Source organism: Pseudonaja textilis, chromosome 3 (assembly GCF_049901715.1).
Source record: "Pseudonaja textilis isolate UNSWEBS1 chromosome 3, rPseTex1.2, whole genome shotgun sequence".
In the NCBI taxonomy this organism is placed as follows: domain Eukaryota; kingdom Metazoa; phylum Chordata; class Lepidosauria; order Squamata; family Elapidae; genus Pseudonaja; species Pseudonaja textilis.
This window is the reverse complement of record NC_141992.1, coordinates 135,593,651-135,606,590: the sequence shown is the minus strand read 5'-3', so window position 1 is coordinate 135,606,590 and position 12,940 is coordinate 135,593,651. Positions and strand designations below refer to the sequence as shown.

At 37.1% G+C, this 12,940-nt stretch overlaps 1 protein-coding gene across 8 annotated transcripts in view; it reads right to left on the bottom strand.

Annotated features, from left to right (window-relative positions):
* The window catches only part of HIVEP1 (HIVEP zinc finger 1), a 71,664-nt gene that overhangs the window by 42,865 nt on the left and 15,859 nt on the right, over positions 1–12,940 (bottom strand). Inside the window, exon 1 of one of the 8 annotated variants that reach the window (XM_087930864.1) lies at positions 1,594–1,655. The exons of the other annotated variants lie outside the window; for them this stretch is intronic. Within the exon in view, the coding sequence (XP_087786990.1) occupies positions 1,594–1,612 (19 nt within the window). The 5' untranslated portion in view covers positions 1,613–1,655. Of the gene's footprint in view, positions 1–1,593; positions 1,656–12,940 lie in introns of those variants that run through there. 8 annotated transcript variants of the gene reach the window in all.

The window sequence follows — 12,940 nt, the reverse complement described above, 5'->3', positions numbered from 1 at the left end:
AAATCAATACTGATCACTACTTGCACTCATATAAAACAGTAAATTGAACAGATAACTTTAAGCAGATTTGGGTTACTCTTATTTTAAAAAGCAACTTACTTTGATATAAATACTATTACCTATTAATATATTTCAGTTAACTATTTAAGACAACATCATAACCAGTTTTCTTCTCCTATGAATTATTGCACCATATGATAATACCACCTACTATTTGAATATTCATTTCATCTTTTTTTTAAAAGGTTATCAAAATCTATAATATGGCTAGAAAGCTGGAACAAATGTATATTAGCGCAAGCATTCAAAAATAAATGGTTGTTTGTCCCACCTGATGTTTGAAACATCTAGTACACCAGAACCAAACATCAGTAAAACACATGGTTAGTAATAACTGTTTCACAGGGTAATTTTAGCATATTCAAGCCCCATTAGTGACTATTTGCATAAGAGAGATAATCTCTATCATACAATCCGTAACTATCCACCCACATTGCTGCATTATATCTTAAGATTTGCATTATATCTCAAGATTTGAAGCAAGAAGCAAAGTAAGGACTATTTACATTTAGAACACTTGGTCTTTCAAAATTGAAAATGCTTAGCCTGCAAACTCAATTGCCAGGAAAAAAAAGTCAGTCCATTAATTGCAGCCAATGTTATCACATAATAACTATGAATTGCTCTGTATCTATAATGCAACCTTCTTTCCTACTTATCATCCTTTTCCATTACATATCTCTTTCCAACTGCAATAGGATCATTTTAATTTATGGTATTTACTCAAAGTTGTTGTCAGAACACTTGCAAGCTTTCAAACATAAAAAATAGGAATACTAAAGGCAACGTTGTATTTACATTCTCTTAATTATAGACATAAAATAATCACCCACATTTTCCAAGATACAGTACTGAAATGTTAGGATTGCAAAGAAAGAAATAATCAAAATTTATGACTAAAAAAAAAAACATTCCCAACTGAGTTTAAAGAGTCTTTAAAAAATACAAGTAGCAATATCTACTTTTCTTCAAATGCCCACTTAGACTAGTAATAATTGATGGAGAAAATGAAAAGAAAAATCCTAGAAGAACTTACCAAAGCAGACAAAGCGTTTTTCTATACAGTAATTCTTTTCATTCATATTAAAAAAAACTCCCAGTGATTAACTCTTGGGTTGGTAAAATACTTTAATTGCACTAAGGGCAGTGTTTACTCTTACTGCAGAAATGCATATTTCTGTTTACATACTGCCACGCTGCAATGTACACAAGCCAATGCAAAATACACTGTATTCTGAATTGTAAAGCAAATTAATCTTACATATCTGGGTACTTAAAGTTTGTTCCACATGATGATATAAACTGCAACAGAGCCTTCATACAATATCACCCAGGAATTCTTCCTATTTATAGCTGTCTTAACACTGTAAACTTCCCCTTTATACAAATAATAAAAGGAAATGCAACATTGTTTAAAACACCACAAAATAATTCCTGTTCCTAGATCCTTCCTTCCAATTAATTCCTACCCACTGCTTTATACCTTTTCTCGTAGTCTAGAATAATTAGGCAGCTTTTTAATAGTCACATTACCCGAGAGCTGACAGGTCATCCCCCATTATAATGCCACAATACACCTGAATTGCCCTGCCACATCATGCTATATTCAAAGCGCAATTCTAAGATGTAATCTCTTGCAGGCTTAGGGATCCTAGGAATCCTCCCCCGCTATCTCTCCATGGCAACAGTAGCTACAGTAAAGGCAGTCCACCTCTTATGCAAGCAAAGGGAATATGAAACATTGCCAAGAAAGAGGCCACAAATGCCAGCAGTCAAAACATCACTCTTACTCCTCCTCGTTTAATTGTTGTCTTAAAGAAACAGCAATCAATCTGATTTGATTTGTTTTGTGTTAGAAAAGCCTGTGCATGTTGATCTGCATTGGGGCAGCTGGAAAGGGGAGGAGGCATTGCAAATTAGGACTTTCTAAAGTACTTTCCAGCGCTTGAGAGGAACCTTCTTCTCAAACTCTTCCAGAAAGGCTTTGCCTTCCCCTCCTTGATGACCAGGGTTTGAAGCATTGTATTTGTCATCCTTCAGTGTAAAATCCTGAGCCCAAGAATACAACAATATCCTATCTTTGAAAAGTTTTTTAGACTAAAAGCTTCCTTTGTTTTCTTGGAACAACAAAGGATATGTCACTGGGTTGCTTTTACAGACTTGTGGGATGTTTTAGTAAAGTGAAATTAGAGTCAGAGGTTTATTTTAAAAAATTCCTTTAAGAAAATAATAATAGAATGGTATGTGTCAGGAGAGGAGAGGAGAGAAGCTGGAAGGGACCTTGGAAGTTTTCTAATCCAAACCCCTGCTCTGGCAGGAAACCCTATACCAGGGGTCTCCAACCTTGGCAACTTTAAGACTTGTGGACTTCAACTCCCAGAATTCCCCAGCCAGCTTTTGGCAGGAGACCCTATACCAGGGGTCTCCAACCTTGGCAAGTTTAAGCCTGGGGGACCTCAACTCCCAGAGTTCCCCAGAGAGCTTTTGGCAGGAGACCCTATACCAGGGGTCTCCAACCTTGGCAACTTTAAGACTTGTGGACTTCAACTCCCAGAGTTCCCCAGCCAGCTTTTGGCAAGAGACCCTATACCAGGGGTCTCCAACCTTGGCAACTTTAAGCCTGGGGGACCTCAACTCCCAGAATTCCCCAGCCAGCTTTTGGCAGGAGACCCTATACCAGGGTCTCCAACCTTGGCAAGTTTAAGCCTGGGGGACCTCAACTCCCAGAGTTCCCCAGAGAGCTTTTGGCAGGAGACCCTATACCAGGGGTCTCCAACCTTGGCAACTTTAAGACTTGTGGACTTCAACTCCCAGAGTTCCCCAGCCAGCTTTTGGCAAGAGACCCTATACCAGGGGTCTCCAACCTTGGCAACTTTAAGCCTGGGGGACCTCAACTCCCAGAATTCCCCAGCCAGCTTTTGGCAGGAGACCCTATACCAGGGCTCTCCAACCTTGGCAAGTTTAAGCCTGGGGACCTCAACTCCCAGAGTTCCCCAGAGAGCTTTTGGTAGGAGACCCTATACCAGGGGTCTCCAACCTTGGCAACTTTAAGCCTGGGGGACCTCAACTCCCAGAATTCCCCAGCCAGCTTTTGGCAGGAGACCCTATACCAGGGTCTCCAACCTTGCAAGTTTAAGCCTGGGGGACCTCAACTCCCAGAATTCCCCAGCCAGCTTTTGGCAGGAGACCCTATACCAGGGTCTCCAACCTTGCAACTTTAAGCCTGGGGACTTCAACTCCCAGAATTCCCCAGCCAGCTTTTGGCAGGAGACCCTATACCAGGGTCTCCAACCTTGCAACTTTAAGACTTGTGGACTTCAACTCCCAGAGTTCCCCAGCCAGCTGGCTGAGGAACTCTGGGAGTTGAAGTCCACAAGTCTTAAAGTTGCCAAGGTTGGAGACCCCTGCCCTATACTATTTCAAACAAGTGGCTGTCCAGTTTTTTTCTTAAAATCCTCCAGTGATGAAACACCCATGATTTCTGAGGGCAAGCTGTTCCACTGGTTAAAGTTTCTCCTTAACTGGGGCAAGAGCCTAAAATATTAGATCAGCTTCAGCATCAAGATTAACCCAGGGTTCAGCAACCTTCTTCCACGGAAGGGCCAGGGGCCATGTATTTCTCTCTGTGTCCATCTGTCTCGCAAATACACTGGTACTTGGAAAGACTATTCAGGGCAAGCTATAGAGAAGGGTTTCTTCCTTAGGGAAACAAAGCCCCTAAGCAAAGTCTTGGAATGCCTCTTGTGGTTGAAGAAATAAATGCTTATGGAGGGAGGAAGAAGAGACTTTAGTAATGGAAGGCACACAACCAATGCGTATCTCTATTTATATGTTGTCTTATAACTCAGCCCAAATTGTTACAATTTATTAAAATAGTGCAGTCTACATCAGAGATAGAATTACACACATGAATTGTTTTTCAGGACCACTTTTTTTTCATTAAGCAGGCATGGAAACCGAATTGTAACATAAGTTTTAAAATGATTATTGGGCAGACATAAATAAGCCTTTAATAAGCTTCCAAGGTCTGGAAAGTCCTCACACACATTTTGAGAATTAATCATGCTTACCATAAACCTACTGAACTCACTGGGGCAAATTAATCATGGCACTCTCTTGTCTACTTTCCTGGACAGATACACATTAATGGAGGTATTAAAGCATTTTGGAGTAGTACAAGCTCTGTAAATAATGTTGTTAAATAAGAGATGCCACTCTTATTTAACAACATTATTTACAGAGCTTGTACTACTCCAAAATGCTTTAATACCTCCATTAATGTGTATCTATTGATCATATGAATGCCCAGAAGAACTTCCACCGCACTGAACAACTGCAGCAAGGGAAAGGCAACTATGCATGATGAATCCATACCATTCAGAAAACCCCACAATCAGAAACATTTACAGAGGTTATATGATTTAATGACTCAGTTTATGTTCAGAATTCTACAATTCAAGCTTCAAAACCATCAGGACATTCAAATTAAGATGTTCAATCAAGTTAAGAAACATTGGTCTAGAATAGGGGTGCCAAACTCCATTTCACTGAGGGTCACATCAGGGTTGTTGTTTTTTTACCTCGGGGAGGGGGGGCATGGCCAGCTTGATGTCACTCATATCAGGTGTACTTGTGGTGGCCTGAGTGCTCTGCCAGCAAAAATGGGCTCCTGATCAAGCTCCATTTTTGGTGGGACAACCTCCTTCAACCCTCTGCCAGTGAAAACGGAGCTTGGGAGCGGCCCTCCTGAGCTCCATTTTTGCTGGCAGAGGCACCGTGAGCCAGTCCTTTGCTATTTCCAGGATGGCCCGGCAGGCCAGATCTAAGCATCCCATGGCCCAGATCCGGCCTGTGGGCCTTGAGTTTGACACCCCTGGTCTAGAAGAAGCAACAATGGCCACTCAATAATCCAATTTAGAAGCTACCAGGGGCATGGATAAACTGTCTCTGCACAGAACGAGATACAAAGGTATTTGTATAGAAATAACATCTAAATACGGAAGATGGTTCTTTGAACTACAAAATCTCATCATAAAAGAAAAATAACAGAATTGCAAGCTTTGCGCTTGGGATATTAGGGACCATCTGTTTTCCTCAGTAACACTGTCAAGCAAAAGATCCTCCATAAAAGATGGTGGTAACTGATTCCTGCCACCACCCAGTTTACTTTCTTTATATCACTATCATCATCCTTGGTTATATTGGTCTATATACCCTACTTATTTCAGCATAATATTTTATGACCAAACCCATAGGCTTCCAAATTGAAGCACAATGACCAAAGAAAAATGATACAATATGCATTGAACCCATATTTCACACTTTTGTCCCAGCATCAGATGCCAAAAGTCACAAGATTTATGTCATGACAAGATTTATATCACAACATCATGGCTCATAGTTCATCAATTGCCCTCCCACCCCATAAATGCTCTGCCTTTCTTCACTGCTGTTCTATTGTGCATGTTTTCCAGGTTAAGAACCTGGATACTTATTGAAATTCTTTTCCATTTTTATTGCCCTATACTAAAATAGTATATCCAAAGTTATCACAAACATCTGCAATAAGTCATTTTGACAGCACAAGTGGAAAACTGGATATAGAATTGCTGTAATACTGAAATCAATTATACAATTAGATCATAAAAATATATTTCTACCTATGTGAGTTGTTTTTTCACAACAAGCTAAACTATGATTTAATTCAGTAAGTTACACCCATGAAAATGTAATTGGTGAATAATGTGATGTGCCAACCCAGTTATTCTATTATCTGCTTGCTGCTATCAAGTGAGAAAAAGGAAACAATAACTGACAAACATCTGTTTTTTCTTCATCAATAGGAATGGAATCAATTACTGTATGTGTAAAAATAAGACACCAATCATTTTAAAATAAACTTTTGACGATTTAAGCATACATTGCAATATATATTATTTTCCACAATGACATTTTTTGAAAAATGAAAAAAGTATAAAAATATATACAAATATATAATGCAAAGAGTTTGGTTGTTGATTATCAACATCCCTATATCCAGTTGGATGGGAGTAAAACATTAAACTTGGAGGCTCTAAGTTCATTAAGCACATTATTACTTATATTCTGACCACTCAAGAGACATGTATTATTCATTTATTCTTCTACAATGATCCTATGAAATAGTTTGGACTGAAAGAATGTGACTGAGCCCTTGAGTCCTAAAATCCACCTTTTACCAATATCACTACACTATATTAGCTTTTGGAAGCTGAATATAAAAATTGTATTAAAATATGTGTAATGTTAGCAGAGCATTTTACATAATTTTGAATTTTTATTGTAGTGACAGTTTTTTACTGTATAAATGACTACTTAGAAATGCTATTATTTCAGAAAAATAGCTTATAATCTACATTATAGTTTAGGGCCCCAGTTTATCCACAGGTAGTCCTCGACTTGCAATCACAATTGAGCCCAAAATTTCTGTTTTTAATAGCTTAACGAGTTGTGTCCCACTTTATGACTTTTATTGCCACAGTTATGTGAATCACTGTAGTTGTTAAGATAGTAACATGGTTATTAAGAGAATCTGGCTTCCGCATTGACATTGCTTGATGATTACAAAAGGTGGTCACCTTTTGCACCTTGGGACATAACAATGGTCATAAATATGAACCAGTTGCCAAGTTTCCAAATTTTGATCATGTGACTATGGGAATGCTTGCAACAGTCATGTAAAAAACATTCACAAGTCCCTTTTTTCAGTGACTTGGTAACTTTGAAAGGTCACTAAAGAAATGATTGTAAGTTGAGGACTACCTGTAATTCCACAAATCTTATTGAAGAGTAGGAACTGTGTTTACTGGAAACCTAAGGGTTACTATTATTAGAAAGAGCATAGCAGGGTTTTGAAGAATAATAGACAGAAATGCATCTGATAAACTATATCCTACAGTAAAGACCACCAAACAAGCAAATGTAAAAATACAACTTTTTAAAGGGATTTAGGTCTCAAAAAAGGAAACAAGAGTAACAAGATGATACTTTGCCTAGGACACCATGCCTAACAGATTATCTTGGTGGTTAATTCATACCTCGTTATTCCAAGTAAAGTTTGCTTCCAATAAATATTTTCATGATAGAGGCATTTACTTGCTGTGATAGTTATGCAGTCTTGTGGCACCATAAAATTCATCTATGTTTTGTACATGAAATTCCCACATTAAAAACCTACTGCCTCAAGATATTGTGTATAACATTTAAGCTCTTCAAAGCACAGGTCACTTAAGTTCCTCACTGGATCTTTTTAACATAAACATGAACAGTGTTGAATCTTTTCAGTGATCAACTCACAGTTGCGCTGGCTAGGCTTAGTAGGTTTCCTAAGTTTGAAGAAACTTTTGTCAGAAAGAAAAATTCTTCAGAATCAAACATTTTGATCCTCTGGACAGCTGTGGCTTGAAGAAAAGGCTCTGGAACTGAACTTAGCTGGAAAGCTGGGCAACAAGCAAGTTCACCCTGTGGAAAACCCAGCCATTTTTAAATACTTTTAAAGTAGATACTTAAATGAGCCTTCCACTTCTTAAGCATATAATTTTGCATATTTACCCTACTGTTTTAAAGAGTTTTTTGGCTGCAGGGCTGCTTTTTCTTTTTGATAAACTGTGTCATTACAGGGGACTCAAGATTGAAAAAGGCGAGGAACGGGAGTGCTGGAGTTGAGCAAAAATAAAGAAGCTGTTTTCTGAACTATTTTCTAAATCTACCTTTGAAACATAGAGATTTAAAGTTTGGGGGGAACTTTATTTTTCCCTTTAATAAGCCTGCTTGATCCACTAAAGAGCTCTTTTAAGTGCTGATTTTAAGAACTGTGTTGTGTGAGGAAAAAAAAGCTCCAATTACATTCGTATGTGGCCAGATTTTGTAGAAGACAGACGGAACTTGGGGTGGGGGCAGAGCAAAGTTAAACATGTCATCAACTTAAGAGTCTCTGTATTCCCACAAGGGCTTTAAGTTCAACCCCTCCTGAATTATGTTAACTCTTATCTAATGCTAATTTAGTATTGAACTTTAATTGATCAGTTTGTGCAGGCTTGAATAAATCTACACTGCACAACCTAATTTTGTGCACCTGACATCTATAATTCCTGGCTATGTTTGAATATAACAAGAGAGAATCAAAGAGTAGAATATTGCCTATAAACTATTGATTTATCAGAATAAAGCTTATAAAATATTTGACAATTTGTGAATTCATAACATGACAATTAGACTGAAACAAGAAATGAGTGATTGAGGGAACAAGAAATATTTTGGAAAAATATTCAAATAAAACTCTTCAAGCAACTCAGACAATGGAAACAAAGACTTTGTCAACAAAGATTGACAAACTCTCAAAGGAACTTTATAAAGAAATTCATCAACTTTCCCGGGACATTTAACAAATGAAAAATAGAGTGGATTTCTTGGGAGTGTAGATGTACAAGCGTAACCTAGCCAACATGGTCCTGTTGAAATTATGAGACAAAGAACTAAAGTTACAGTTTTGAGCTGTCCCTGAGAAAGCTAAGGAAGACATAAGAAAAAAAGATTATTCCATCTTTGGCCCAATTAATAGGCAAGAGAGAGAAAAATCGAATCAGAAATAGACACAGTATATAGAATAAACTCCCACTGTGCCGCAAACAGGAAAATTCCGAGGGATTAAAATCCATTTTGTAAGGAGAAGAACAAGAGAACAAGCTTTGGGTTGCCACTTCAAATCCAAACTGAAGATTGACAATGCAGATATAATTATCTTGAAGGAAATTCCTGTTAGAATTTCGAGAAAAAGAAAAAATTATGCCTTCCTAACAAATATTTTAAAGAAGAGAAAGATACATTTTTGTTGGGATAAACTCGAATGATTTTTACCTATCATGAACAAAGGTTCAGATTTAACTTTATAGAAAAAAAGCAAAGGTTAGATTTGTAATCTAACTATGGAACAAATGCCAAGAAATGATGGATTCTGACAATCAACTTGACCTGGACCAACCTCAAACATCAGATATAGAAAAACAGGAGGAAACTGAGGGAACAACTGCACAGGACTTTGATACACTATTTAAAGATGGAGAATGAATATATAATACGGAATAAAATGGAGTGAATACTTCATCAAAGCGAAAGAAGATATTTCACTATTAGAGAAAATTAAATGTAGATATAATTTGTATACAAAGTTAGAGCTTTGTTATTATATAGTCTGACTGCAGCAAAAATCCTTTATGAACAAAAATAGAAAGATGCACCAATCCACAGTGGAAAAATGGATGGAAACAGTGATAGAGTTAGCGGAGATGACAAAATTAACTTTTTAAATTAGAGAAAATAATGTATCTTATTTCATTTCGACCTGGAAACTTCTTCCAGACAGAAAAAAAATTAAACCTTGAATTTGGGATTTGCTGATTAGTTTGTTATAGAAATGGCTAGCATTTAGCAAATAATTATATTAAAGTGTCCAAAATTTTAACATTTCCTTATACTTTGCCTTTGGTATAGTTGTAATCTGTTGAGTATATGTGGGAATCAGAACAAACTGGAATTTATTTCCAAACATAGCAAGCAAAGATGTTATTGTGCACTACATGCCAAAGAACAGATGGTTTGACCAGCCAGGTACATTAATACTGATGAAGGAGTAGCATTCACTTTATATCAACTTTTACATTGAAGAGTATTTTGTACTATTGTTTCTAGAGTAGGATTTTTGAACTTTGTGGAAATTTATAGCTATTAACCACACACATATCATGAATTAAAATTTTATTCAAACAATTTGCTTGTTATATTTTAATACAAGCAACTATAGAACAATATGAAACCAACATGGTTTCAACTTTTCTTTCTCCCCTTAATAGTTTTAAAAAATTAAATATTTTTAAAACTATGCTGTTTTCTATCTAAATGTAGATCCAGCATATTCAGTCCTTTTTCAAAACAATTCTCCAGATTCAAAGAATATTTGGCATATGTATAAAATAATTAAGCATATCAATTTTCTTCTTCAATTATGTTTTGCATGCAAAAAGTAAGAAAAATAATTAGGACTCTTCCGGTTTAGATATTTAATTTTTACCTGATTTTTCCTAAACTTTTTTTTCCAATTCAACTTTTGAGAAGAAATGTAGAAACAAATTGTTTCAACATTAATTCTTGCATAAGGAAACTCTTTAAACTAAGAGTAACATTTCTTTGGCTCCTCTTTTCCAGGGATAAAGTTTATGTTATTATTCCACTAGTGAAGACAAAGAACAAATATAGACACAGATTTCAAGCTCAGATTCAGTCATGTGCCACAGTGAAAAGGGCAACAAGCCTTTTTTTTTTCTATCCATGTTGCATACATGGAATGCAATCTAGCTATAGTGTTTTAAAGGGTCCTAGAAATCTGTAAGGAATGCTGGCCTGGAAGCTCCAATGAAATGCTGCTGTGACCTTTTAACTGAATATTTTAACTGAGCAATGATAAAATTGCTCACATTTACTCTAAGCTAAATGGATGGTCAAAATCCTGTAAGTTGATACCACTGGGTCATTACCATGTTAACAAGGAGATTTCTAATGTGAATTTCAAGCAAGTGGGCAAGGTACTTTATGATGCCTATTCTGTTAAATTTATTCCTTGCTCACCTAGCTTGTTTAAGCTGTTGTGATGTGGATCTGGGTAGCAGTTAAGATCTCACTGCAGATGGAACAAGTATGGACTACCTTTAAAGAGATACCGATATGCCTCCTTTTCAAGAAAGTTGCCTTAAGTCCATGATCACCCTATTGTAAATGTTCCATTTTTGTGGAAGGTTGGTAATATGTAACATAATAGTTATTCAAATTTGCTTCCCACTCTTGAAGAAAATCACAAAGATGGTGAGCCCTCAATTACAGATGATCATGGAAAAAGAGGGTTATCTGAATTCTCATCCAGTTGACTACACAGGACAGAAAGAGTCACATTAATAGATAGATGGTCAGGGACTGGAGTGGGATAAAAAGAGTGTGACATCTTATTGGAACTCTTAATAGCCTTTGATACCGTCTTTTATACTTTTAGGTCCCTATCAGTGGATGGAAATCCTCGAAATACAACCAGTCATTTAACCCATTTTGAAGTTGTGGTTGCTGCAGTGTCCCAGTCATTCGCACTTATGACTGACTGTGGGGGTGCTGCAGTGCCCCCCACATCCTGCCCCACCGGAACCCCAGAATCCTTGGGCCTACTCCCCACATGTCCATCACATACTTATCCTTTAAAAATCTCAGACCTTATATTACAGAAGACCAAGCCAAGCATCCTTGGGCCCTATGGCTGCCTCTTGGAAGTGGCTGATATTTTTAGCGTGCCCATAATTCCTTATGAGTGAACCAAAATGGCAGCTACTTCTGCAAGGCCACTGCACAGACGAACAGCTTCATTTTGCTGCCTTAACACAGTCTGCAGAGCAGAGATCTTCAAAAGGTAAGAAGGAAGATGTGGGGCCTGGTGAGGTGGGAATCAGGCCTAAGGCCTGCAGGGACTTGGTGGGGGAAGAAAATACCTGCAGGGTATGGTGGGGGAGAGAAGGTATCTTGGGCCAAGGAGGTGAAGCCCGGGCCAGGCAGGCCTGGACCTGAATTAGGCCTCTAAGGGCCTCTCCAATTCAAGGCATCCCCTATTCCACTTAACAACCTGTGCATTCATTTAATGGCTGCATTAGGGAGAACAGGGGATAGGGTTCATAAACAAGGACATCTCACTTAATGGCCATTACCACTTGTGGCTGTGATTAGCAGGGAGGTCATTCATAGACATTTGGTATGATATCCAGTAGATGTGTGGATGATACCCAACTCTGTATCTCGATCCAGAGTAAAATGGGAGATGTGGCTGAGGTCATGGTTTGGTGTTTGGAGTCTTTGAGAGTCTGAAAGACTCCAGGATAATGCTAAGACTCAATACAAGCAATTTTAGGGATTTTCTACTTTCGATTCTGGGTGAGTTATGATCCCTCTAAGAGTACAAGCTGAAAACCCGGAATAAAATTTCAAGTAAAATTTCCCAGCCTAGGTTTTTGCTCATTCAGTTGATATGCCAGTTTTATTTATTATATCAGTTTGTATATCCATCCACACACTGACTGGGAAACATAATGCTAAATCTACTATTGATCTTCTTCCCTATCTAAGGAGTCTAACTGGCATACTTTAATGATTCAGCATCAGAGGGGAAAAAACACATTGTTACTGCATTTCTGGTGTCCGAAATTACTAAGTTAGGTGAATCACTCAAAATAAATAATCAATATAGTCTTTCTTATCCCCACTTATCCCACTATGCTATTATTGAAACCTGATTGGTCTTATTAGAGTGTTAATTTTTCTTGTATTAATTTTGCTGGGTTTTAAAATAAACAACTATGTAGATAATTTTTAATAAGCAGTAGATAAATTTTTGGATCAAAAAAAGATGTATTCATAGTATAAAGAAAATGATTTACCTTTCTTTCATATTATTTTATTATTATCCAACTACAATTTTTGAAAAAATTACTAAAACTCTTAAAATTCCAAAATTAGAAGATAATGGCATATTTAATTTCAATTCAAATGGAGAAATGGAGAATTACCATAGAGTGGTTAATTATACTCCACTTATTATCAAATGCGATCCCTGATTTATTTTCCTCTGGGGCCAGAGTCAGTCATAGAGAAAAAAAAGGTTTGAAATTCTTCAAGCAAGTAGGTAAATCTTTACAATAGATTCCAACTTTATGTATAAACCAGATAGATTAAAAATTAAACAGGTAAGCCCACCCTGAAGCCAAATTGCTGAGATAGGCCAAACCATTGTAACCATAGCAATTTATTGTCCTATTAA